This window comes from Hetaerina americana, unplaced genomic scaffold (assembly GCF_022747635.1).
Source record: "Hetaerina americana unplaced genomic scaffold, ioHetAmer1.1.p SCAF_2, whole genome shotgun sequence".
Lineage (NCBI taxonomy): Eukaryota > Metazoa > Arthropoda > Insecta > Odonata > Calopterygidae > Hetaerina > Hetaerina americana.
Window position 1 is genome coordinate 64,138,013 of NW_027286763.1, and position 27,367 is coordinate 64,165,379.

Genomic DNA, 27,367 nt, shown 5'->3' on the forward strand with positions numbered 1-27,367 from the left:
TAATAGATTTTGGTGTGCAAGAACTACTTAATGTATGACCGCTTAAATTGAATTATCCGACAAAAACATTATGTAACCGAAAATAGATGGGGTTATAAAAATTCAACTTTTTTTCGATGGCATTGGAGCAAGAACAATTTCTATCATTTCTTCGTCACAAGTTTTGCCCGAATAAGGACGACCCATTCAATCTTAACCATTCAATCTTGTAAATAGAATTCACCACAAAAAATATCGTCGCGGTGATGTACATGTATATTTCAAATATAGAGCGAAGAAGGGTCTTCACCTATGGGATATCGCAATCGCTTAACAATATTGGGACACCACATCCATGAGTCTTGCGATTCAAGCGAAATGATTCGTTGCAGTGTCAGAAATGGCCTTGTACTGGGTTCGGTATTATTATATCAAGTTACTCTATACAATAAAGGTAGGTTCTGGATGATTCCTCATGGTTATTATCTTCTACAACTCGCAGAATATGCAAATGTTTGCCCTACATTATTTTCTCTTTCATTTCTTAAATTATTCTTTTCTTCATGCAGTCTAACGAGTCAACTCTTCCTTTCTCTATCCAAGTTATGGCATTTACATCTCAATACGTCTGAATGTTATTCCTCTCTCCAAGATTTCGCCAAGTAACTTTCCCTCGCTGTCCACCATATTAAAACTACGTTCCATTTCTTCTATGCCCAACTTACTTTTTCCATTTTCTTCATACCTGCATCCCAAAATGGCTTTAAAAACACACATCTTCCTTCCAAATAGGTCATATTTCAGATCCATAAGCTCTACGCTCCTTTATATACGAGGATTTACATAGCGGACTTACATTAATTATCTTTTCCTTCTAAATGCTTCTTTCACCATTGTATTTTCCTAATGCACATTTTCACAGCTTCTTGAAATGTCCTACCTACTATAGTTTATTCCCTCCTACTTAAATGCTAAATACATATTTCCTGCTACTCAAAAAATGCCATTGTTTTCATTTTCTGGGGTCTTATTGCAAAATTTCAAAAATGACCTTAGCATAATTTTCAAAATACATTGGCATTGCTATTGGTGAAATCGGTGAAGTTTGGACATAGATGATGACGTTTTCTGGGTATTCTAAGATCCGATGATGCACCACGAAAATAAATAATATTGGAAAATTTAAATTTATGTAAATCAAACATAGTATAGTGAAATAATTAAATTGTGACATCCACAGTTTTTTTTCAAACGACACGTTTTTATGTTTATGCATCAGGCAAATGCCTATCACTGACTCAACCTGATGACCTCAACTGACTCCATGTTTCTCCCTTATGTTTCCACAGTGGATCGGCGGGTCACCAGCTCTCGGCCACGGCGCTCCTCCCGTCGCCCGACGCCCGTCGCGACGGCTACGCTTCCGGCGGCCGCGGAGGCCGCGGGTTCGGGGGCCCGGTGCCGGCGGTGGGCGGCGGCTTCACCGGTGTCTTCGACGGCTTCGACGACGATGACGAAGACGACGGGGGCGGGACGGCACGGAGGGGCACGGGGATGGGCGGGTACGACGGTACCCGGGGAGCGGGGAGGTATGTGAGGGGGGGCGGCGGCGGGGGAGGCGGCGGGTCTTCGTCTCGTGGTGGGGGCCTTTGGGAGTGCCTTATCGGGTGCAGACACAGAGTCGACCAGCAACTGGCTAGGAGGAGGGTGAGTCCAAGGGTGCACGCGGGAAGATTCCACTTAGTCGTCGTCACTGGAAGGGTGTTCGAAATGAAATTTATGGTTTTCAATTGCATTGGACTGGGTCACACATGCGCGCGACTTCGACATAAAATCGCCGTCACAACTGAACGTCGTGGGTCGCGAGCCTACAACCATCGCTGCTCTAGGAGTGAGTATCAGCCACATCAGTCAACTATCAGTTTACATGAGGCAGTGTCATTCCTATCGGACAAATAAATATACCAGCATGGATCACTCATTGGATGCTTTTGCGGTGGCTATCATGTGAAATTAGAGCCTAAAATTGTCAGGGAAAGGTTATTTTGAGCGTTTATCTACCAAAATCTAAGGTAATTATTGGTCAGTTATAACAACATAAAAGTTCATCCTTAAAATACGTGTGCGTCATTGGGTGAATGAAAATAGCTTAGATTAACTTTTTCGTTGAATAGGATCTAATAAATCTTATAAAATAATTTTGGTTTATGTTCTTGCCATCTGAAAAAAATCGAGGGTGGGAGAAATGATCCCGTTAGGGTACTCTTTAGGTATCCATATTAGCCAACGAAAATCTCACTGCTCCAAAATTGAAGCTTATTGAGGCTTTGAGAGTGAGGCTGTGGAGTTAAACTCAGCGATTGACCCATCTTGACGGGTATTTTTTCAAAATTTGTTTCATTTTTGTGAATGAACAATCAGCTGATAGAAGAGTGCTTGGGCTCAATTAGCTTTCATCAGACGAGGGACTATTTTCCTAGCCGCAGCTAAACAACATGCAATTTCTTCCATTTCCGGGCACGCAAAGGTCATTGGGAAGCAGACTTGAACTATGGGTTGCATAGATATCAACGGGAGTATGCAAATGAGTCGATGATTTATCGCTTGACTTTTCAGCGTCTGCACGATTCAGACGATCTCCTCGTCGATTGAGATTCACGCTGAGTCGAAGAGGAAGTTTCCGTCTGAATGGCTTGAAATGGAAGGTTGAAAACATACCAGACGGCCTAATAAAAATTAATTCAGAATTAAGTGTGATTTTAAGGTCAAATAAATCTGGGGCAGTATATGTCCCAAAGCTGAAACCTAACTAGAAATTATTGTTTCATTTGAAACACCAAGAAAATGAATTCAAGCAATAATTTTCCCGGAAATAGCTTTGCTACGGGTCGAAGGAATCGTCTCTCGATTGCATACCCATGCAAATAAACTCCGCCATTAATATTTACTAAATTGTTTTGAGTTGTAATCAGAACTTTTTATACTACGTCTATACACTACAATGTTAGTGATGAAAGTGACATTCAAAAAGACTTTGTTAGATAGTATTTCGCTTATAAATTTTCAAATTATAAGCGATGAAAGACTTTTATCTTCGCAAACGTAGAAGCTAAAGTTAAATCTCTCTTTTTTCCATTATCTTATTTCCAGTATCCTACAAATAACTAATCTCAGAATTGCTCAGTGCTTATTGCCCTGTTAGCACTTATTTAGAAGTGAATCACTTTCAATCGAAAATTTATGTCAAACTTTTCTCCTCTATTACAGACCTCACATTTAAGCCATAGTAAAAAACAAAACGCATTTTAACTATATATATATATATATATATATATATATATATATATATATATATATATATATATATATATATATATATATATATATATTTAAGCTTCGCTCTTTGCGAAAAAGTTTTTTAATATCATATGCCATTGAAAAATGTAAAATAGAATTTTCAATCTGTAATTATGCTTAAACATTTAACGATAATAAAAAACATTCCGGAAGCATAACGCGGGGCTTACACAATCGGTCAGGGGTTATCAACCGGCAGTGAAGTGTGATTGGAACATTTGGAACCAACCCCGACGGCAGCCGAAACCGATAACCGCTTTCGAGATACGGGATTCAGGACTTTTATGGTTCTTGATGATGGTAAGTATTCAACGGAACAGATGAGAATAATAATATCAGAAGCCGAATGTCCACCATTTTGGTGTACATGGGAATCGAACGAATAAAGGGTGACGTAAATATTTGGCGTGATTAATTATTGCAACTAATATTTTAAATATGAATTGATTAAATAAACTTGTACACCACTGCCTGATTCCTCGAAATTATTATTAAATATTATCTGATAAGATGCTGGTTCGGTCTCCTTCGACCACATTAAATTATTATTTGTCCCGGCCGTCTCCGAATCCATATATCCCTCGAATTCTTCGAATTTGGTTTCACCCTTTGGGACGCATTATTTTCATGCATAAAATGTACAGCGAAATAATTCAGCTGAGTAAAGAAAATTTCTCGAAACTGACTATTTTTTATATTGATCTTTAGCACAGTCAAGATAAAATACTCTTCGTCTTCATTAATGTCAGGTTATTAAGGTTTCCAACACGTGTGTGTAAACTACCGGAATTTCAGAAATGCTAGCGTCTTTTTTTTCATCACTCTCCAAAACGCTGTGAAATTTACATCAAATTAAAAGACTAGCCAGGGTTAATTTTATAATCCAGTGGAAATATATGTGGCAAGAGATGGGAGGATTTCCAAAAAACTACCTCTATGATATCCTATGGTGAAACAGGTGGTGCCGAAAATTTGTACTCAAGATTTTTACCTTAGTTCTTCTCAAATAAGCTAAAAGTTTTCAAATTAGACCATAGCAGGTGAAAAATGCCATTACTTTGGGCATGTGACGCACCCAGCAAAAGGTCACGGACGATCGCACTCATCGGAAAGATGGATGGATATGGAGAAGCCTCCCTATTACATAAACGAAGGAGGGAGGTAAAGGGTAAGTTTATAATGAACTATTTAATTTTTAATTTGATCTAATTCACCATTAAGTTAGTACACTATAATAAATAAGGAAATTAAAAGCTCTTATATCTAGCCTGCTTAGTGCTGAGATGGCTTTATGTGCAATATTGATTAAAATAACACATCTGTATTGAATGGCTACTTCTGCGTGCTATGGCATCAGATTCCAGGTAATTCCAGTTTCAATGTCAATTTTTATTTTATTTTCTTTAATTTAAATTATGAGACAGATCCTTAGTTCAGCAATTATCAAATCATGAAATATCTGACTTTTACCCTGAAAGAGGCAGCTTTATTCTACTTGCTCCAATTTCTCCTGACGATAATTCGAAAATAATGTCATGAGAGATCAAAAGTCATCCTTTTTATATGTAGAGGCATGTATGTATTTTATATGTATGTAGAGGCAAAGTTATATAAGCTTGTTAAAAAACGTATCGCCAAGGATTAACAATTCCATTTTTCTGACCCAAAAAAGATATTGAAATCATATGCACTTAATATATTATGTAATTTATTCATGATGAAATATTTACAAGAAACATTTTCTCCCTCTTCCCTTGCGAATTCATCTCTCACCTCTGACACAGATGAGAAACACCATTCGCGCAGCGGTTTATGCTCAAGCGCTCTTAACATGGCACATTTTATTAACTGACAAGGTGGAGCAGGGACTTCGCTTGTACAACCAGCATAAGCAGCAGGCAGCTGTCAGGAAATGGAGGAGTGCCCTAAAGCGGATACGACGCCGGGACGACAAGTTCACTCTCCTTGGTTACCTGTATCAGGCACATCTTGACTGGGGAAAGTACAGGTGAGATCCTCGTGACACTGTCCTCCGTGACCCAGAAATCAAGTGCCATTGTAATGGTAGAGAATCCCTGCAGCATACGTAGTGTTAAGTTTTTACAGAGTTACTTAAAGGTTTAAAGCCTCTATCTGTATTTTCTCCCGTCTTTTATCGAATCTTTATCAAGTAACATAATTTAGCTGCGGAATAAGTTTCACTTCCCTTAGAATCAGTGAAATTTATTTGGAAACCTTTTTTTTAAGGCTCGAAAGGCTTTGTATCGAGTGGTGGAAATATTTAGCTATGTATGTGCTTTTTAATTCAACGTAATTATAATGAAAGTGACCACTTATGGTCTTATTTGATTGAATAGTGTTATTAATGTGCTTGTCAGCTGGATAAAATGTTCTTGTTGGATAATATAAAGGAAATGTTTGGAGGGCATCGATATGGTACACGTCTTGCTGTAAAATATAGACAGCTATGCATATTATTAAGTGAAATAGTAGCTATACGTTAGTTATATTGTACGTTAGACGGATAAATATTGAATTATTTTTATTTCACACCTATGTTTGTTAGGTTTATTTTGAAAATTGCAAAATATATATAATGGATTTACGTCAAAAAGAGGACAGAACAATTGAATATTTTAAATGCAAAAATAGTTTCAGATTAAGAAAAGGATTGTTCAAACGGTATAAAGTGACCAAAGTGATAAACGAATGAAAATGAATTCTTCGCAAGTTCTTTGCAAGTTAATTTTTAAAGTCTGAATTTCCAACATATTAAGATCCAAAAGCTGCAAAATAAATTGAATTTGTGAAGCGTACCCCTGGTGAGTTTTTATTGTAATTTCCGTCGATTTTTATTTAAAAAGGACGAAAAATTAATTCAGTATTTATTAAGTCAGTGGTCACAGAAGGAAGTCTAAGGGCATGAGACTCTTCAGAAGCATAAATTGAAAGTTTAAGGAGCAATACCTTGATAAAGCTGGCGAAATGTATTATTTCATATGAGGCAAGAAATTACAGAAAGTACTCCCATTCTTGGGTTCTATATTTTCCGGCCTCATTTCATTACTTTCGAGCCCGTAGGTAAGTGGATTTTGCGTGCAGACAGGGATAAAATCAATTCTCACGACATCGTTTATGATCTGATCGAGAAGAATTATTAAGAGAGAAGGTGGCTCGGGAAAAATCACTCGGGAGATGAATGAAAAGGAACGACTGGGTGGTGAAAAAGTGGGAGTGGGGAAGTTGAATGGAGAAAGGAGGAGAAGAGCGGTGAGGGGTACGGCGGGGGATGAACGGAAGGGGATGCCGTGCTAAATCAGCTCTTATCCCGAGTCAATCAAGGGAGCTTCGGTTTTAATACACTATTCAGGGCGAGAAAACCATGCTGTGACCCTCCGCAGACTAGGCCCTAAAGTGAACAAACGACCTTCCCCCCCGGCCAACTAACTGAAACTCATCCTCATTCCGTCATGAAATATGCAGAACACGTGTGGCCCAGCATTGGTGAAGATGCCTCTCATTTTGAAAAGATTTCCTGTTTAATCCTCCTCGATCGGGGTTCATTTAACGAATTTTATGTTAAGAGACGAATTTGAAAATGGAAACCAAATCTTCTCTATGTGAAAGGTTGATTGTGGAGGCATATGAGAATATGATAGAATAAAAAAACATTTTCGGACAGATTATTCTGTTGGGTAGCACACCTTTAAGTTGATATTTGAGGCAAAGATATTTTCTTCTCAATTTCATTCTCAACCCCAGATAAATTATTCACAATTTGATCAACTAGTTAGAAAATTGTAATTGGTTGTACAAGCATTAATACAGTTCAAAGTGTAATTAAATTCTCATCACCAATATTATTTTATCGCACTCATAATTTGCAAGGGTAGGAGTTGCCACCGCTAAATGACTTTTTATGTATAAATAACTTTTTCATTTCACTTTTAAAAAGTATTCAATCACATTTCATATGCATGAGCACATAATCGGTTGGCAATAGTCGAAATATCTGTGTATTGCTCCCTTTTTACTGTGGCCGTAGAAAACTGAAGATTTGGAGGGCGGAGCGGAGGAAGAAATATTATGCTTTGATTCAAAACTATCACAAACCGTAAAATGGTAATATTTCCCGAGAGCAAAATATTAAATTTATAAGCTCCATAACCACCCTCGGCGCCGGCACGGTTCAATTGAAGACCCAGAGAGTTGTCAATGAAATGAATGCCTCTTAACTGCAGGGATGGAATGATTAAATGGCTGCCAATTTATTTTTATTGCTATATTACAATACGATGCGCTTTTGGAGCGTTTGTTTGATGAATTCTAAATGTGGTAATTCCAGGGGACAAAATGTGTTATCCGAAATCATTGCATTTTCATTGTCGTCTGTGCGGGAGAACACTATTGATCCCAATAAATGATCTAGGGACAATCATGAATCCTCTTTAAACCAGAGAATGACGATATTCTCTCTTGAATACATATCTTACCCCATCCTGTTCTCAAATACGAGGGTCATCCGGAAAGTAGTACCCGTTCGTGAAATAAAGACACAAAAGTAAATATTAACAAACATAAAAAATTTTATTTGAAAGAGGATACTTTAAACTACTTCTCAACATAATCTCCAAGCAAATTAAGGCATTTGTCATAACGTGTGACAAGTTTCTGTATTCCTGCTGCATAGTCCTTCGCCGCCAGCTCATTGAGATACGCGAGGGACCCATCTTGCACAAATTTTTGCATAATGCAGATGGTGTTTAACAATTTCATGAACAATTGTTCGAGAAACATTGGGAAAATGCTCACAGATGTCATCAATTGTGACGCGCCGATCGTTCCTCACGAATTCGTCAACTGAGCTCACCAGTTGGTCTGTAATGACAGACGGTCTCCCCGAACGCTCATCGTCGTGTGTGTTCCCCCTCCCCATGTTGAAGTTGCGACACCACCGCCGAACAGACGACTCGTCCATTACATTGTCTCCATACACCTCCTTTAATTGGCGATGAATATCACATGGGCGAACGTTTCTTGCATTGAGGAATTTAATCACTGCCCTCACTTCACAACTGGCGGCGTTCTCAATTTTTTTAAACATTGTAAACAATCACAGAAACAACACAGGCAATGCTAGCGTCACGCAACTTGGCTCAGAGAAGGCAGACAAGCCACTGAAGCTATCTGACCTCGTCCAGCGGCTACTCGCGTCGTCAGCACTTCATGCGGCGCGAACGGGTACTACTTTCCGGATGACCCTCGTACATCCATATGATGAATACAAAGTTATTTATTCAATTGAATGCCCATGTGCAGGGTGTTGAGAAAACCGTGTTCGAGAGGTTACTTCCTTACGCCAGATTAAAATTTAAATAAATCAAGCTCTTTTTCACCATGGAGACTTAAATAATAAATGGAACTGTCCTTGCATTAAAGTTAACTAATTTTTAACAGAGGCGTTCCGCAGCAGGAGATGCCAATATATGCAAGAAAATGGTAATTGTTTTGTATAATTTTAGGGATCACTTCATAATAGGTCCTCTAAAGATGTGCAATAAATGTACTGGGATAATCTTGAGAAAAGTTTACAATAACTGCTGTGCATACATTTGTCCTTATAATGGCATGTGTAACTAGTCCATTTTCTATTTCGGTTACCGACTTTCGCTTATTTAATTCAGAAATAACTTCGCCAACAAATTAACATAAGACATTTACTTTTTCAGCTGTAAAATAGAAGGAAAACACTCAGTGGTTACATAAAATGGGCGGAATTGGTACTTCATAACATTTTATTTCATTTTTTTTGTTTCCATCGCAGGTTTTGGTCATCTCAGTGATTATTAAGAATTGTCTTGGAATATCAGGAACTTTGGTATAGCGTTAGGAAGTACAGTTATTACGAATATTTTCTCGTACATAAGTCGTACAAAATTTTAGTTTTGCATAATTTCTAATATTAAGCGTCAGTATATTTGACATTATAGGAAATAATTGGATAGAATTAAGTTATTCAATGGAGCAGTTATATAGTTTCTGCTTTCCGGATGGGTGAAGTTCAGTTTAATAAGTCACAGCATTCAATCCGTATCCCAGTCATTAGACCTACTGTGCGAAATCTTTTAAAACACTCAATTCACTAAACTGGGGACTCACTCATTCTTATCAATATTTTATTGTTGGCTAATGAAAAATAATTCTTTCCCGCCAACCAAATTTTAAATTGCCGGCACCGGTCTACCACACATTGCACATGATTTCTCCTTTCCGCGCAGGGAGGCGCTGGAGTTGTCTCAGCGCCAGCTGGCTCTGGCGGAAGCGCTCGACCGACCCGGTTTGAGGGCGGAGGCTTGCCTCAACGCTGCCCGCGCCCACGAGAGGCTCGGAGCCCTGGAACGGGCCCTCGCCTACGGGAGGCACTCTCTGTACAACGAATGCGACCAGTGCCTAACAGCCGGCCACGCGCACTTGGCGGTGGGAGGCGTATACCTCCAGATGGGGCACTTCCACCGTGCCCTGCAGTCCTTCCAACGAGCTCACAAGATAGCCGCGGCGCTCAGGGATGCAGCGCTAGAACTACAGGTGCGAGGCGGGTATTAAACCCTATGACACAACCAACATAAGCGTGTTCAGCTGACAATTCGCCGGCCTCCAGCTTCCCGGTCCCTGCGAGTTCGTGAGGGAGGAGAACAACGAGTCTTCCAAATTTTGATGAAATCGTCCACAAATCAATTAGCCAGGTGTCACCAGCAAGCGAAAGATGCTTTAGAGTAGCGTTATTTCCTTTCCTTTTCTATCTTTTTCCTCTAAAAGTTGGCGAGGTGGAACAAATCAATTGCAATTTTGCGCTGAATAACTTTCCCAAGATATTCTGCAGTGTTTCGCATTCTTGCGACCACTCTGACTTTTTTGAAATCATTGTCAATTGTAAGGATTTTTCAAATATATTGCTTGAAGGCTGTGCCTGAATCCAATTATAAATGGTACTTCTTCAAGCACACTTTACTTCACCGTATCTTTCAAATGATGATCAGGGGAACCAATTTCAAATAACAGCCCTGTAATAACGTCGTTGCATATGAAGAAGACAGAGCTAGACTAAAAGCAGACCTTTTTATTTTAGAGAACCATAATTATTGAACAGATCTCGCACTATACGTATGTTGACAAATCTTAACTTTCTTTAATTTATGCGAACAAAGTTCAGCTAACATTACAAAATTTCAATGGGAAATATTCAAATATCCTGCAAAAACTATGAGTAAAGTTAAACATTAAGTACTGTATAGCTCTTTCATTTAATGTGCGTAAATATTTAACTGTTAATGGACAATACTTCATTTTGTTTCTAGCAAACGTGTGTTTCAATCTCACTGGTGTTTTTTTCTGGATTTATTGAGTGAATGTGTGACCGATATTACCACCGTAGCTATTTCCTCATGGGAAAGTATTGTTAGTTGAAGACCTCGCTTGAAAAGGTGATATAACAATATGACATGAGAAAATTTTTCAGCCACGACGGGAAAGTTATTAAATGAGATAATAAATCACCACGGAAATTTATTCTCATACTTGCGTTTTCAGTGTGATGATTCTGGAAAATTTCCGCTCTCCAACAAACAGGTGTATGTGGGATTATCAGAATTGTTCGGACGTCTGCAGGATGCGGAGCAAAGTGGGCGATTGGCAGCCAAGGCTTACGATCTTTCAAGAGGACTTCAGTTGGGAGATCTCAATTCCCGTCATCATCGAGCAGCACTTTTGCAGATGGCTGCAGCTCTAAGAAAGCAAGGAGAAGTCGGAGACGCTCAAGACTACTGCAATGTACGTATCATCGGCAAAATGTTTTCTAAAAAGTCCAATTGGGGTTAATAGTGAGAAACTTAGAGTACACAACTATACTTGCAGCTCAAATCAACCGAGAAAAAAGCTAATCTTTTGGCTTGGAACATTTTTACTCGTGAAAGCGGCTCAATGGAGCTTGGCATCAATTTTTTGTATTGAGTTTACCTACGTTTTTAAGAATGAGCATTTTATGCCGTAAGATAGTTTAAGTCAAGAATGAATTAAATTAACTATCGTGCAGAAATCATCGGCAATGTTTACGAGGGTTGCTATTTATATTTTGAGCCTTGACAGCACTAAGTGCTTAAGACGCCATCTGACGTTTCCATCTAAACGTTTGGCCATTTGAACGCTAACGTTCAACATTTTCAAGCCAGTTTTAACAATAAATTACTGTATTTTCATTATTAGACTGAAAATATAAATAGTAACCCTCGTATAAGCAATTTAAGTTTCCATGCAGTCTTTCATTCATCGTAGTTGATATACGATTATAAGTGAAAATCTGCATGTGAATACATTTTATTTAAAATTAAATATATCTGATTCAAACGAAGCATTTTTCACCAGTGAGTTCCGTCGTGCTAAATATTTATGTGTGCTGAGGGGTAGTTGAACTTTCACCAAACGTTGTCTCTTAAATGATTTCCGTATGCTTTCACACTATTTTGGGCTGAATTTCATTAGGTTTTCTGAAGCAATAGCTTCGAAATATGAGCGTAGGTTTTTATCTTACGGGGCAAAATTTTGCATGTGATAAATATTTGTACTCGGCCCACTATTTATGCTAGAGAGTTCTATACCTAAAATCAGGGAATTTCCATGGTTGGATAAAAACAATACCCTCATCTATCAAATCAATCTTGGGATTGATTACCGTGATTGGCTTATTAATTGAAATGATAATGTCCATTAATGGATATCATAAGTTGAATAGATATAAAATTAAAACGTATTCCATCAAATAATGTATTAATAGTACATTTATACACCTAGACGGTATTAAAAAAATTAATACCTCCATCATTGTGGGACGCTGTATATAATCTGTTATTATCACGCAATTTTCTTATTTTCTAGGAGGCAACGAGGCTGGCCCTTGTCTCTGGAGATCAAGCAACGTATGCTAGGAGTATCCGAATCATGGGAGACATATTTAGGAAAAAATCAGAAATAAATGTAAGTTGGTGTGCGGGAGGGAAGAAAAGTAATTCCCTGAATGAGGGTCTGACTTCGTGAGAAGTCCGGCAAAAGGCGCTCTCACACGCGAATAATGGTCGGCGGGCTGCTTTGTTTATTCCTCTTCTTAGCGCATTTCCATTCTTATTTGTTTTTCACTTTAGCATGTATTGTGTTAGCTATTTCTTGGAGTGATACCACGGCATAGTTCGAAGAAAGGAACTTTAAGATCTCAACTAATGTCTTTGAGAATTGAAAAAAATGAGTGTGTTAAAGAAATAAATAAATGTTTGAAGACGATAGGGTATTCAATGGAACTGAAAAAGTGCGTTGCAAATTCGAAAGAAGGCAACGTAATGGCTTTTAAAAAGATTTCTCTTCTATTGGAAAATGGGTATTTGAAAAATGTATCAGCCGCTGTTATCATTTATAGAAAATATTGAATTATGCAGCATAATGCGCTTTAAACTGCTTTATGGATGATATTAGACATTATATATATGTGTGTGTGTGTGTGTGTGTGTGTGTGCGTGTGTGTGTGCGTGTGCGTGTGCGTGTGCGTGTGCGTGGGCGTGTGCGTGTGCGTGTGCGTGTGAGTGTGCGTGTGCGTGTGCGTGTGCGTGTGTGTGTGTGTGTGTGTGTGTGTCCTATTTATCTTTTTACTGCCTTTGTGAATTACCCAATGAATTAATCTACAAACCAGATAAACTGCATCTATAAAGCCTTATAATCTGTAAGCAGTGACTTGGTACTTAAGGTCATCAAAGCTAAGAATGCTTTTTTGAGTTTAAACTTTCTTTGGTTGTAATATGGGAATACGTATTATATTTATACAACTACAGATAACATGTAAAATATTATTTACATTTCCAACAGGCTTTTACACTATTAGGTAATACCAATGCAATGTAAGTATAAATTTGAGTAAGCTTAAATATAAAAAAGCTCAAACTTAACTTTTGTAAGCATAAATCCATGGAAACATTCTTCTAAGATGCCACAGCATTAACAGCTTAAGTAAATTTTCCGCTTTATTTATCATTTCCTTTTTTCTGTTTCCTTTTCAGAAAGCTTTTAGGCAATATGAAGCCTCTCTCGGAGCCAGTGCTGCCTTGGGGGACCGCTTGGGGCAAATGGAGGCCATGGATGGAGTAGCCAGGTGTCTGGAAGCCTTGCGCTTGCGCAGGAAAATCTGCAGCTGCAGGCCTCTTGAATTTAACACAAGGCTCCTGGAAGTTGCCACTTCAGTTGGCGCGAAGGTGACTACCAGCTAAACGTTAGACACTTGAATATTAAAAATATTCCATCTATGTTATACCATAGGTAATAACTGTAATTAGTTATTGTAAAACGGAATAAATGGAGTTAACACCAATAAAAATTCAAAAAATATTTGTAATAAATGCTGCAGGTGATGGCGGAATAGATTTTTGGGGAAATATTCTGCATTAGCATGCCGAATACTGGCCGGAAATAAAAAAAAATTGCAGGATATATTGCTAGTGAAAGAAAAATTCAAATTTCTCTCTAGCAGAAGAGCCTCCAAAAAGTGTAAATTTTGCCAAACGACATTAATTTCGATAAAATATCTTGAATATGAAGGAACATATTTCATTTCTTTGAGCAATATTGTTTAATTTTCCTTACGCTATTGTGTTTTTTGGTGAATTTCCCTCTCTAAAATCAGTAAAATGTAGAATAAATCTTCAGGTTGTGATACGGCATTCCTGAGTTCATGACTGGTGCGAATTCGCATCGTAGGAAGGCATACAACTTAGGTTCTCATCCCTCTGATTTGTTTTGCTGATGGCACATATATATATGCATTCGTGCGTAGATGTTGGTGAGAACGGTGCGGCTCCGCCTCGCGCGCATCTACGCCACCCTCGGAGAGGACGGGGAGAGGGCGGCCCAGGAGCGGCTGGCCGCATCCGTGGAGACAGAGTTAGAGCTGAGGTGCGGCGCGTGCGGTCGCGCCTTCGGACTCCGCGCTGACTCACTCGAGGCGCTACCCTGTGCACACATACTTCACGCGAGGTAAAAAGAAAAGGTTACTTAACCCAAATGGGCATCCACATAAAGGAGATTGGCTCTACGAACATTTTTTTTTTATTTCACACGAGGAATGTGCGGGAAAACTAGGTGAAATCTGTGACTAAAAAAGCAATCTATCTTGGTCCAATGTAGAAGAGAAAACATGGCAGGACCATTTGACCCATTTTGTCACGTTATCCATCAACATTCAACTCTATATTATTTTGTATATCGCTACCGATATAGTGCATTTTATTTCTGTTGTGTCAACTTAATGTTGCCTTCTTGGCTTCTTTTCTTTAGAACATCTCATTTTTGAAGGCATCAGAGTTATGTGGAGACGACTCCAGCGTTTTCTATTCGCTTTCCCGTCATTCAAATCGTTGGAAAACAGTTCAACCGGGTTTCTGTTAAGCATCTTCAAATCTATTACGACTTTGAAACTGAATACGCATTTGCTGACTGGACCACCAATCAACCCATGGATCAACCAGAACATCGCGGGAGTATGCTGTATATTCTCGAGCTACAAGCTGTATTCAACGCCAGAATTCCCTCGATGTTCTTCATTATTTCATGCATGAAATCAAAACTTGTCCTATAATTAATTTATCATTCATCATCATAACATCAACTTACATCAACTTGTGGCTACGCACAACGTGTACGAGTGGCTTAAAAATCTATTTCAATGCCCCTGAAGACCAGGCGACGCGACGGAGATGTTTGAATATGACATATCCAATTTCGTCCATGTATCTCTTCGCTCTTTTGGGAGAAACTGTGGGAACCCAGTTTTTATACTTAATTCTTAGGAAGAATAGGTTTAATGTTACTTTTCGCTGGGTAGGCTGTTATTTCAGACCAGATGTTGCCTTTCTTTAGATTTCGGGAGTGCAGCATTTCAATTGAGTTTTTTAAAAAAAATGGGGACTTCAACGCGCGAGTAGATTTATGCAACACCCATAGAGAGTGTCACGAATTTGAGGAATTAAGTTGAAACAACGGGAACATGTAAAATTTATGAGACAAAGGAAAAGGAAAGCTACCCATCTTTTATAGAACACCAATTATATTGTCTGATGACTCATAGACTAAAACTCTGCGGCAGATGCTACTATTGTGAAAAATGACATTCACAAATCATATTTCACCAGACGTACCATAATTAAGAATATTTCTAATTTAATTTTACTTGCCCCAAAATATGAAGCTTAGGATATGTGGTCTTAGAGCTAAAATTATAAACCTTTCGAAAACTAATTATATTTTTTTTAATGGAGGGCAATGAATTTTGGTTTACCTCCGAGTATCTGGAATTCTCCGCTGAAATTACCCGCTTAAGGGCACTTTGATATAATTTAATCCTTTCATTGTCATGTCAAATTCTCTTTTCAGAATATCTGGACTACTACCATTATCATTCATTTCGCTCTCCACTCCCTCACAGAGGTTACGACCTTTGATGCATTCTTCGATGTATCGTTTATATTCCATCTGTTTCTGCTGCCTTATCGTCTAATAGCATATGTGTATGCCCATCTCATTTCTGATACTAGCCCAATTTTTGTTTTTCTCTTTCACTAAAGTAGCTTTTCATTTTTTTACATGATATTTTTTTATTTAACACAACATTGGTAAGGTCAATCAAACGGAGAATAAGTATAGGTATAGTAGGTATTTCAAATTTGTTTTGTCTATATTTCCCTTATATGAAAAGCGCTCCTCAACATTCGTGTAGATCTTTTAGATTGCGATTACAAGTGTACTATACGACGTTTTCATGATTCGTTTTTCTTAAAACATTTCTTAATGCCCTCATTGCATTCCATATTCATTTAATTGAGGAGGCTTGATCGCGATTTCAAGAGTTATTTCTCACTATGAATTAATGACGTGATGAATTAATGTAACACACGATCATGCGTATTTCGTAAACATATACATATGTGTATTTGAAATGAAAATATACAGTTTTAAATCAGTATGAGATCTACAAGGCTGCGTAGGTTTTTGCGGCGGTGGTTTGAAGAATTCTGCATTATTAGATCTTATTAACGTACCCGTAAAACGTGCTTTAAAACTTATTTTGTGCTAGATTTGAGGTGTCAATATCTTAACTGTGTGTATTGAAATATTTCACAACAAATTAATTGATGCCATTGAAATGTGTACGTGATGATCCCCTAAGTCGGCGGTATGCGAGGTGCCTTAAAAAGTACTAAGTCTTTTCATACGGGTATCAAATACTTCCACGAATTGAAGCCTGGTGGTAGTCATCCCTAGCCAAGAGAGCATGTCTAATATCTGGGATTTGTGATGCCAATATCTGCATATAAAAACTAGATGGACAACACCCTGTTGTGTCATCTTTATTTCATAGAGCTACCATACATATATTACCTTTTTTTAAATATTAAATATCCCATGACAACTCGATGAACCCTCCTTTAAGGAATCTGGTTGAATATCCCCCGGTCGACCCCCTTGTGACTCCCAGAGTACAACGCAATTATGAACACTTAGAAAGAAAAAACTGACTCTAGGAAGGAGCATATATTTGGCTAGTAAAGTGATTATTTGTTTTCTTTTTATTTGACAGCTTAACTCATGTCCAAGAGCATTTTACCAAAAATAAATTTAAGTGGGGCCTTATACTGAGTTCAAAGCCTTATACTGAGTTGCAAAAGGAGTGCATGAAGAACACCATGTAAAAAAAGTTGCAGTTAGAAATTAATCATAATATATATTCATCTTTAAACTGGTCATAAAGACGAATAATTTTTACACTCTGAAATTAATGCATTGCAATGAACATTTAGCGGATGACTCCGTTAAAATTTACTGTTGCAGCATCTTCCAGAATTTCTTGGAATTTGCCACAATTTCATTAAATAATTTTTACTGTGAACCATCTGAGATTCTCGGATAGCATTGGTTAAATACTGCTTTAGCCCACCGCGACACAGAGTTCTTACTCTTGTGCATCCCAGATGTGGTTTGAAGGAATGTCATGCTTGGCTTCTCCCCGTCGCTATCAGGTGCGCTCGAGAGCTCCCGAGGCGCCGGGGTGGGGGCACGGAGTCGAAGAGCGCCTTCGTAAGTGCGGGCAGCACTTCGTCGCTACGGCGGCCGTGCCCGGAGTGCCGCCGCTCCCTTGGCTCCCGCCTCCACCTCTTTTGCTGCGATGACGAGGCAGCCGTGGCCACAGGGACTGCCCTGGTAGATCCCGACGACCCGGACGATCTCCCCCCGCCACCTCTGCCGCCTCTGGCCTCCGCCAGAGCCTCAACCTTCAGCCTGGCCTCCTCGTCCCACCACAGCGCGCGGAGCCTGAGCCTAGCCAGTCTCTCTCTGGATCACACGGCAACGTCCTCGGTGTAAGAGATGAGGAGGCCAACGTGGAGCGCCATACCCGTAGATACCCCTCTTACCACAGGGGCGTGGGTATGGTGGGGGTGGAGGGAGAGATGAATGCGTCTGTAGCTCGTCGAGGCGAAAACGAGCGCCGAAAGAGTGGAGGGAGGAGGAGAGTGCGTGAGTGTGCAACTGCGTACTCGTGTGCCTGCGATTGTGTGTTCTTACGTGTTTGTTGCGCGTGAATGTGTAGGTGTGTTCTCATGGGATGTTTCATTATCCCAACACGATAATAGTTTCCCATCGGCAGTATTAGAGATTTGAATTTAGTTCTCTCGATGTCGTTGATCCGACTTTCAAATGCATGTGTCGCAGAAGCCGGCTTCCAAGTGGCATCACTGGTCAGTGATCTTGAGGCCCCGTCCTCTTCCTCAATTTCAACGTGCTCCCTAACAAAGTATTACTTACTGCTCCTTTCAAGTGCCAAGACCCGTTTCGCTTCCGATGGAACATCGATGTATCGGCGCCCGGAAAACCAACGGGTCATTTGCTTAGTGTTCCAAGGGCCATGTGATCTGGTCGGAATTCTCGAGGCAAGACACATTTTGCCAAAAGAGGAGCGAGTAAAGGAAATGTCTTAACGGAAAATGTGCTACTTTTGTTTCCATACGGTTCCTGAATGCTATATATTCCGATAACCGGAGAACATTATTAAATTGTGGAAGTGTAAAGATAATTGAGTGAAATAACTCTGATTTGAGTTTGCCTTTATTTCAGCTGAGTCTTAGCTGAAAGCAAAAAAAAGAGGAGGATTTTTTTTAAATTTTGTCTTAGGCTCGCAAGACAGATCTCTAAATTGTTGTCTAAAACTATCGAATTATCATATGAGTTCATGTCCCATTAGACGGTAATTAATTTCATTCAAGGTTTGTTGCCCTCTAAATAAGATTTTCCTTTATTGTGCAAAATTATTAGTGGCTAGTATGACTAGTTGGCATGCCTGTTGGACCGAGAGCCCGAGATTAGATTGAAGTGTTTTAAACACTACCATTTCAACTCATCATGAGGGTATGTAATGCTTTCACAGGAAAGCGAAATTGTACTCTAAAATGGGTAAGGAATTATCCTCATAAGTGTTTGCTCCATTTATTACTTTATTTAAAAAAAAGAGGCCATATAAATTGTTAATTACTTCTTCCTCTATTAATAAACGTCAAAGCACATTTGTCTTTGCATCTACAGAGGTTTCAGTGGACGCTGCGATTGCAAAAGTGAAGGGCACGTACAAAGACTAATAAATGCTCAGAGTATGAAAATTAAGGTTTTTAGCAAAACCTTATCACCTGGCTGAGGGGTTAAAAGGTTGCATGTCTGCTAACCTAAGTATCATGAAACTGGAAAGCCTCACAACAAAGTTAATACCCATCAACTTCGTAAGCACAGTTATTTGACTAATTTATAGTGAAGATGGAATACGCACAGAAATTTTATAGCTCAATGAAGCAGTTATCTGCTGATTATTAAGAACAATTTCCTTTAGCAGTATCCCTATTGGATGAAACTACAGCGGGAAACTATAAATTGCTGGCCTCCAAGAGGCTCTAACAAAAAATCTTAAGAAGCTAGGATATTAGTAGGGAAGAGTTGACGAGACAGGGAAATCCCTTTGCAAAGAAAGATTACAGAGGTTGATTAGCCTGGTGCTATAATTAATTTTATTTTATTGGACGGATAATTAGTGTTAATAAAAGGAAGTGACCATTGATTAATTTCCTCCTTCGGGCAAAAAGCTAGGTAATGAGTCGAAAAAAGGAACAAAACTTTTAGGAAATTAATATAGTCCGTGAAAACGAAAACTTACTGCTCGAGCGTGTTGAAAAAAGAAACCACTCCATAATTTGATAACTGGATCTTTATTTCGCTAATTTAAGTCCTTTTACTTTGATAACAAATTGATAAATTGTATTTACATTGACAATTCAGACCACAAAGTCATGAAAAAACGTAATATTATCGTAAGACAACTTTTACAGATTGGCAAATATAAATTTGTCTTAATTTTTTTGTTATAATTATATGTGGTTATTAAACTGTACAGAGTTTAAACTGTGCCGAAGGACTACTCGCACCCAATTTTTTCCTCATAATTCCCATGCCATTAGCTAATAAGCCATTAGCGGTAGCGGTGAACACAAGTTTCAAACTATCATCGAACACTTAATCTATCAAAACTAACATTTAGGCTTTTGTTTGCCCCAAGCTACGCTTGTTTTCCCCTTATTACCAGCAGTGCTGTGCTAGAGTACTACAAAGGCACTTATGGTTCGTTTTTAATCAGATAAAGCACGGCCATGGGCAACCAATGTCACTACTGAATTGATGAGATGCTCATAAAACAGAAAATCTCGGGACACATTCCAAATTGGTATTCTCCAAACGGTTAAGTATATTGAGAGGGGTTCTTAGTACTAAAAATACGTTTTTCTAGTGAATTTATTATTTTCTGCCCTCTTTCAAATCACTTAACTATTTTACCCTTGCAAAATCTTCATCCGGACTTAATTACTTGTGAAGGTCATTAATAATTCACATATAAGCGCAAACAATATTACGCATCGTTATAGTATGCGTATTAAGATTACCGTGTCGCAATTTTCATCTATTATTAAAGTCGTTGTTGTTTAGTTAATGAATAAAATCACAGTTTATTCTTTTTTATCTTACCTCTTCACTTGAAGTTGGAAGTTCATATGGACTTCGAGAAAATCATTTCAAACGTGCCGTGGTTTATTCATTCGGTTGGGCCTAAATATTTTTTTAACAAAGAAGGAAGTATGTCTTAAGTAGTGGATTTATTTGGATAATGGCACATAAACCTTGAGTCTCACAGAGTGGAAATGCCAGACTTCTTACTAAACTGTCAGCGTACTAAATGCTTATGGGCAATACAATTTTTGATCAAGTGATATGCATGGTTTGAGTTTGTTTACGAGGTTTTTATTACAATCAATAATCCGTTTAATATTAAAGAATCATATTTTCTCCATTAATAACGTAGTCCAACTATCAATCTCCATATCTCCGAGAGACCACATCATCTACTCGCATGCCGTAAGTTGGGCCACATCTTTAATTTGTTTTACTTCCAATTATTATATCGAAAATTTATTTTTTCTTTCTCAGAATTAACAAGTAATAAGGCGCATCTATTATTTTTAAAATAATTTTAAGGTAATTTAAATGACATTAACCTTACCTTGCTCCCCGGTTTTTTTATTATTATGTATCATTATTTTATGATAATATGTTGCCAAATTACAACCAATACTCATCTTGTTGTAGCTAAATATTAGTTTCAAGTAAAGCTGTGTGAAGAATGTTTCTCATAGCCCATGAAGGCGCTTTAATTTGGTCTCTGAATTGAAATGATATTGACAGCGTTGCGAGAAATAATCACCTTGCAACTACGCATGTCATTCTACTAGGGCTAGGTTACATGTAACTTCAAATTAGCGTCATAACGTAAACTGGCTATTCTAGGAACCTTTAACTGTTGAAAAGGATAGCGATAATTCAATCTTATGGCTACACTAATATAAGTAATAGACAAAAATCGCGATAAACATAGTCTTCCTGAAATCAAATTAATATTAATTCAAATGCTTAGGTACAGTTAAAATCACTGAATTTATTTATTCTTCATTTTATTTTGACTTTTCATTACATGGTTTAATAAGTTTTATTTCAGATAGTTGCAGTTACTCGCAAATTCTTTATATTGTTTTGAGTTGAAATTTCAATGAATTCACTATAGTTTACTTAAAGTAATAAATTTTAGTTTAAATGCATAAAAAATATTTAACAGGACACCATTTTCATTCTAAGTAAGATTTATAAGACGAGCATGTTCTCTATGCACCGAAAATTTTTAAAAAATGTCTTATTTTAATCCGTAAATCACTGAATGTATACCATCGACATATATTAGTGTATTTTGAGATTTCACGTATCAGCAAAACATATACTTTGCCATATAATTTGTCAAGTAGATTCTTAAGGTATTCCATAATGAAAAAGACTATATATTGTGTTGATTTATCGTTAATTATATAATATGTTAGTGTGTGCGCTGTAAAATAGGAGAAGAAAACTAACAAAAAACAGAGTAAATATTTTGCTTTACACCAGTTATTTCTTTTAATGTTTTGGATTTAATCCCACCACATTTCTTAACCGGTATGGGCGAGAAATCTGTTACGCCAGAAATGGTTTTTCGTTGCTTAGGCTGAAATATAAATTATTTACTTGTCATGCCATCTCCAATTATAATCTTATTAAGTCAATATACATCAATATTTCAGTTTCATCATGCAAAAACAGTAGAATCCCAAAGTTTTCGTGGATTGAAAAGTTATAACCGTTACATTTAGGAAAATATGCTTTACTTGTGGTGTTTTGGACTACTTTGCTGATCAACTACTAAGAATTGTCTTTCTGAATTTGAACAGGTTTAAATTACCAATGTATTTGATTTCTGAATGTCTCCTCATGCCTTTGCAAAATGAATGTCACTTTTATTAAGGATAAAATGTCCCAGTATTGTTCACGAATTCTGTGCTCATTGAATCGTAATGCATGAATTTGGCATCAGATTTTCGGAAAATAACTACAAATACATGATAATTGAAGACTCTTAATTAGATATGCGTATGTTAATGCGGCCACTATGTCAGTATGCGTTCAATAAGAAATATAATTTTGGAAACCACACACAATAAAGTTTCTGAAATATTTCATTATTTTCGTTTTGCTTTGTCAGTTTAAGTAATTTTAATGAGCTTCGTACATTTAATGCATTTCATGCTTCATAAATATTTTTTATTTCACACATTAACACTTTTTAACGTAAAGTTACAATATTATATTGTACCGCTGAAAGTATTACTGTAAAGTTCCTTCAAATGATAACACAAAACGAAGTGCGTCCATCAGTCTTATTTCGTAGACGTAACTGACGGTCTGACTGACAGAATTATGTTCTATGGGAACTCGTGCTCTGTGGGGTCACGGTGTACAAATTATAGCAATGATATCATCAGTATTTGCACAAAACATTATTCTATAACCATCAATTATTCAATTTTCTTGTTTAAAAGTAAAAATCTAGATCAGAACGTATATGTAAATCTTGTAAAATATTTGCATTTCAGGGAAAGTAATTTTAAGCTAACGCTTTTTCAAATGTACTCCACTTGGGGGGTAAAACATATCATTTCTTCTCCATGGATCCCTGAAAGCGACTTCACTATTAATCTAAATCAATAAGTATTTTTTTAGTATAATCACTAGCATGATATCGCTCTTTCACAGTATTATACCTTTCAGCTTAGATTATTGAAAATCTTTCAGTAACCCTTGAGCGCACAAATGTTATTACCGTAACAACACTTGCATATAATATATATTATCCATATTAAACATTTAGTGTACTTGCAGGTTTTTCATTTTATTCAAAGTGATAACCTGTTCAAGTATTAAATAAATGTAGGTCACGGTTTTTGCAAATCTACAAATTTTCCTTATCAAAGCACCAATTTTTTAGATGTTAAAAATCTTACATTATCTAAAGTTTAAGATTATCATTTTTATTTAATAAGTGATTAGGAAAAATATAATTGGATATTTTCAAGCGGCGAAATTCTAAAAAAATGTAATATAGAAACAGGCTCTCTGTACATTTGAGCTCTTGTTTCGTGAGTAAGGTACTTCATTTATTAATGAGCTTACTTCGATTTTCCATGTGATATTGATGTGATATTTGTAAATTAATTCTTTCCTTAAATTATTGTTAAACCTTAAAAACTTCCTGTAATAAGTTCAGCCAAAATATAGAATATTATATAAAATTAATACCACAGCGTAGAAATCCCAATTTATTGGATCAATTAATTATCAATCGTAATTTGCTGTTAGCATTAATCATTGCGTTCTGCTTAAATTCATAGTACCTATAATTATCAAAAATTTCTCAAATATATTTTTTTTAATTAATGTTTCATAATATTTCTACTGATTTGTACTTTTATGTATAGCAAATATAATTGAAATAATGTGATATACATAATATTATTGTAAAAATGTTTTGCCCTTAACTTCACTAAGCACTGTTCCAGGTCAAATTTAATGTAATAAGTAAATTTGTATGCATTAATCCTTCATATTGGAAAACAGGGTAATATATTCCAAATATAATTATTTATATAAAAATTAAATACATAAATACTTAAGTTTTATATTAATTGCTTCACTGTAAGTGTCTCATTGCTTTAAATCACCAGTCATATATATTACGCATACGTAGCTTTTATTATCGGTGAATGAATACAGTTTTTGAAATTAATATGAGACCTATGGTGAGCCAATTAATAACGATAACGACAAATAAAAACGATATAGTTTAAATAAGCGTAAAAGAGACAAATCAATAATTCAATATTTTTACAGTGTAATAAATAGCTTATCAAATTATTGCCTAAATAGTGACATATTGCACATGCTGAAAGCTAAGAACGATCATCTAAAGATATATATCATACCGTTTTTATCTTATTTAACGTAATTAAAAAACCCTTTCATTGTGAAATTTATCAATATATTTTCACTTTTTGCTTCAAACTTACTCATGACCAATACTGCTAATTACATTGATAAAACAGCAGAATAGGATAATTAATGCTTTTACTGAAAATGACACAATCTTGGAAGTCTGGCGGAAATAAAACTAAATTTTAAATAGAATAAGGCCCCATAGGTCAAGCTCATTTTGAAACATCTAAACTCTGTGCAGAAGGAATACTATATTTCAAGACTAAACTTCTTAGTAATGTTTTTTTTCATTAGAAATAGTTGAATTTCCATTCGTGCTAATTTCAAATTATATATCTGGACTTACTCGTGCATCTTAAGTTCTGAAATTATGGAGTGGTTCTCTAATCTTTATTACCAGATCTTAATGTGCGTAAAATTTATTTATTTCAGTCGGTGAAAGTATACTGTGCACCGTTTCAAGCAAGGTAACTTATTTTAAAACGTTTATAACGGATTTAAATATACTAAAAATTGTTCCCTGCCCGTAATGAAAGATTCCTCTTCTGTTATCGACTCACGAGTAGTTTTTCATAGTATGCATTTTTTTTATTTCCAATCATATGGACTAAAAGTTATAAGCATTTGGTTATCCAAAGGAAGGAGATATTATTTTATTTTAAACAATCAGGTCACTAAAGAGAATGGTTTGTCATATAAATCATATATAAATAAATGGAATATTCACATTAGTTAGCCGAAACATAGGTTGTATAGTTAAATGCTTAGAATGATAGGTAACAGATTATCGGTCGCTGTGAGTTGTAAAAACTATAGGTTACCATTAAGTCCCACCTAAGCACGCGTATCTAAACTTTGATTGCTCAATCACGTGTGGCCCCTTCCCAATTGGTTCAATGACTAGATGCGTTACTGGTGGAGTCTCGCCAGAAGCGCAGCCAAAAGCTCATGATTTCTACGTGGGTCCAAGAAATCTTTCTCACAGTTTCAAGTAGAAATTTATTCACTCAAAAAGTGTTGGGGTTATCAGTTTAACGCAGCTTATTGTCCAGTCTCTCGCTTCATGCTATCATTCCCATCTTCATCAAGCACACGTCATGATATTCCTTTATCATGACTCTCATATGATGGTGAACACGAAATGCAAATCTAAATGCGTCACTTCCTCAAGAAACTCGACGAAACGTCTGCCACGTTAACTGAGAATATTGTAGGTAGGCACTATAATTATCGCTTCCTTGCCTTAGGATAATTTACAAATTGATGTTCCTTTTCGTCTCTCGGTGCACGATACATGGATCGCTAAACACACTCCCAGGTTTCCGACTTACAATGGTAGCTTTTAGAATTACCTGTTAAAGTTAGGATGATCATTTTGATGGCAATGCGTTTGACTCGTACGTTTCGTCCTCGATGGTTGGGATATTGTGGTCAAGCCCATTTGTTAAATTGCCCATATGGTAAATTAGAATTCTTTTTTGGGCCGCGTCTTGCCTAAAGGTTGTGTCCGTTGACCTGGATTAATACTTGAAACTTTTAAACAACAAGAGATGGAAATAGTACTGAGCGATGATTGTTTAAAAAATTTGATGGCTGTGCAAGTCGCTCTGCGTTAAGTAAGAATAATCATGAGAATCAGTTCGGAAATGGGCTGTGTCGGGCCGCGATAGGTTTTAGTAGATTTTGAAGATAGTTCCAGGAGTCAGTCATGCTCAAATAAACGTACTTCAGTATTATTTTTAGCTTGAAATCTTCTCAAATATTTCGTGTTTTTGAAAAGGGCGATCCAATATAATACCAAGTGTATATACACTTTGTAAGTGTGTATCATTTACGTTATATTTTGAATACGTTTCATTGAACAAGGCTCAATCGGTTACCATTAAAAAAAATGTATATAAAATATCATGAGACTGTAATTTAAGTAATTTTAGCCAAGGAAGTACTGTTTAATTTGCTTAAGTACTTTAATTTCTGGCTTGAACTTTGGACTCCAGATTCATTGGAAAGCGAACGATAAGGAATCTTTTCAATAGTTATTGATTCAAATTGGCATACACGAACAAGCATACAAACATTCTCAACTAATTGGCCATTATTGCCTCTCGTATATGCTAAATTTCAAACGGTAAATTAGATCGTTACCATTGAAAAGGCGTCAAAATAACATTTGAAATATTATTCTAATTTCAAAATATAATCTTGAAGTCACTGACTTAACAGACTTTACAAAGTGTACAGAGTTAATCGTGAATTTTTGGAAGCGTAGAAGATACATAATGAAAATGAACTTAGAAATTTTCCACAATTTTATTGAGCTTTACAACAAAACTACTGTGGCCCGAAGAGTTCTACAACACTGTGTTCACATCCATGTACATTTGAGTACGTAGCTTTGCTCTTGTGTAGTGAAAATATCACGTCGTTGTTTCATTAAAATTGTGGAAATTCAAAACCACTAAATTCCTTTTCATAATGGATGTAAGGAGATATGCTTTCCTCATAGCTAGCGATGTAACATGATTTATGACTATTATTTTAAAAAAATAATGGCCGACTGAGCTAGCGATTTCTCCAAAGCACAAAATCTAACTCATAAACAGTGCAAATGAAGTTCATATATAGTGGAGTACATTGCTATATAATTATGAAAAATGAAAATATATCACGAAATAACAAATAATAAGTCTTCTTTCCAAGTTCTTTACACAGTAAGTAGCAAAATTACTTGTGAAAAATGTGTAAAAACGCACTGATTTTTTACCGTGACTCGAAACCAAATCCCTCGATATCAAGCTCAATAAATACCTTAGTTAGCTAAGCTACTGAAATATGCTTAAAAATTCGACCGAAAAGAGATTATTATCAGAATTTTATTCGGAATTTATATTCCTGCTTTGGCATTATCTTTTTCAGCCACTTATTTTAAAGAAGGTGCTGCACATTGCATTTAATAATGTATTTCGAAGGGAAAATTACCCATTTTATCCCTCCTAAGGCTTTTGTT

The 27,367-nt window shown here is 36.7% G+C and overlaps 1 protein-coding gene across 1 annotated transcript; it reads left to right on the plus strand.

Annotated features, from left to right (window-relative positions):
• Positions 1 to 379: 379 nt before the first annotated feature.
• Positions 380 to 17,781, plus strand: LOC139688118 (43 kDa receptor-associated protein of the synapse). The gene is made up of 9 exons (XM_071585545.1): positions 380 to 399; positions 1,329 to 1,686; positions 5,193 to 5,344; positions 9,615 to 9,921; positions 10,963 to 11,163; positions 12,265 to 12,363; positions 13,431 to 13,622; positions 14,201 to 14,400; positions 17,439 to 17,781. The coding sequence occupies exons 1-9, from the start codon at positions 380 to 382 to the stop codon at positions 17,779 to 17,781; spliced, it is 1,872 nt and encodes a 623-aa protein (XP_071441646.1).
• Positions 17,782 to 27,367: the final 9,586 nt, after the last annotated feature.

What these genes read in the sequence shown, in the direction of transcription:
- LOC139688118 (XM_071585545.1), top strand. Translation starts at nt 380, where the DNA reads ATGGCCTTGTACTGGGTTCG. An exon ending in GGAAAAAATCAGAAATAAAT is followed by an intron (nt 12,364 to 13,430) that starts GTAAGTTGGTGT and finishes TTTCCTTTTCAG; the next exon opens with AAAGCTTTTAGGCAATATGA. An exon ending in GCACACATACTTCACGCGAG is followed by an intron (nt 14,401 to 17,438) that starts GTAAAAAGAAAA and finishes CGTCGCTATCAG; the next exon opens with GTGCGCTCGAGAGCTCCCGA.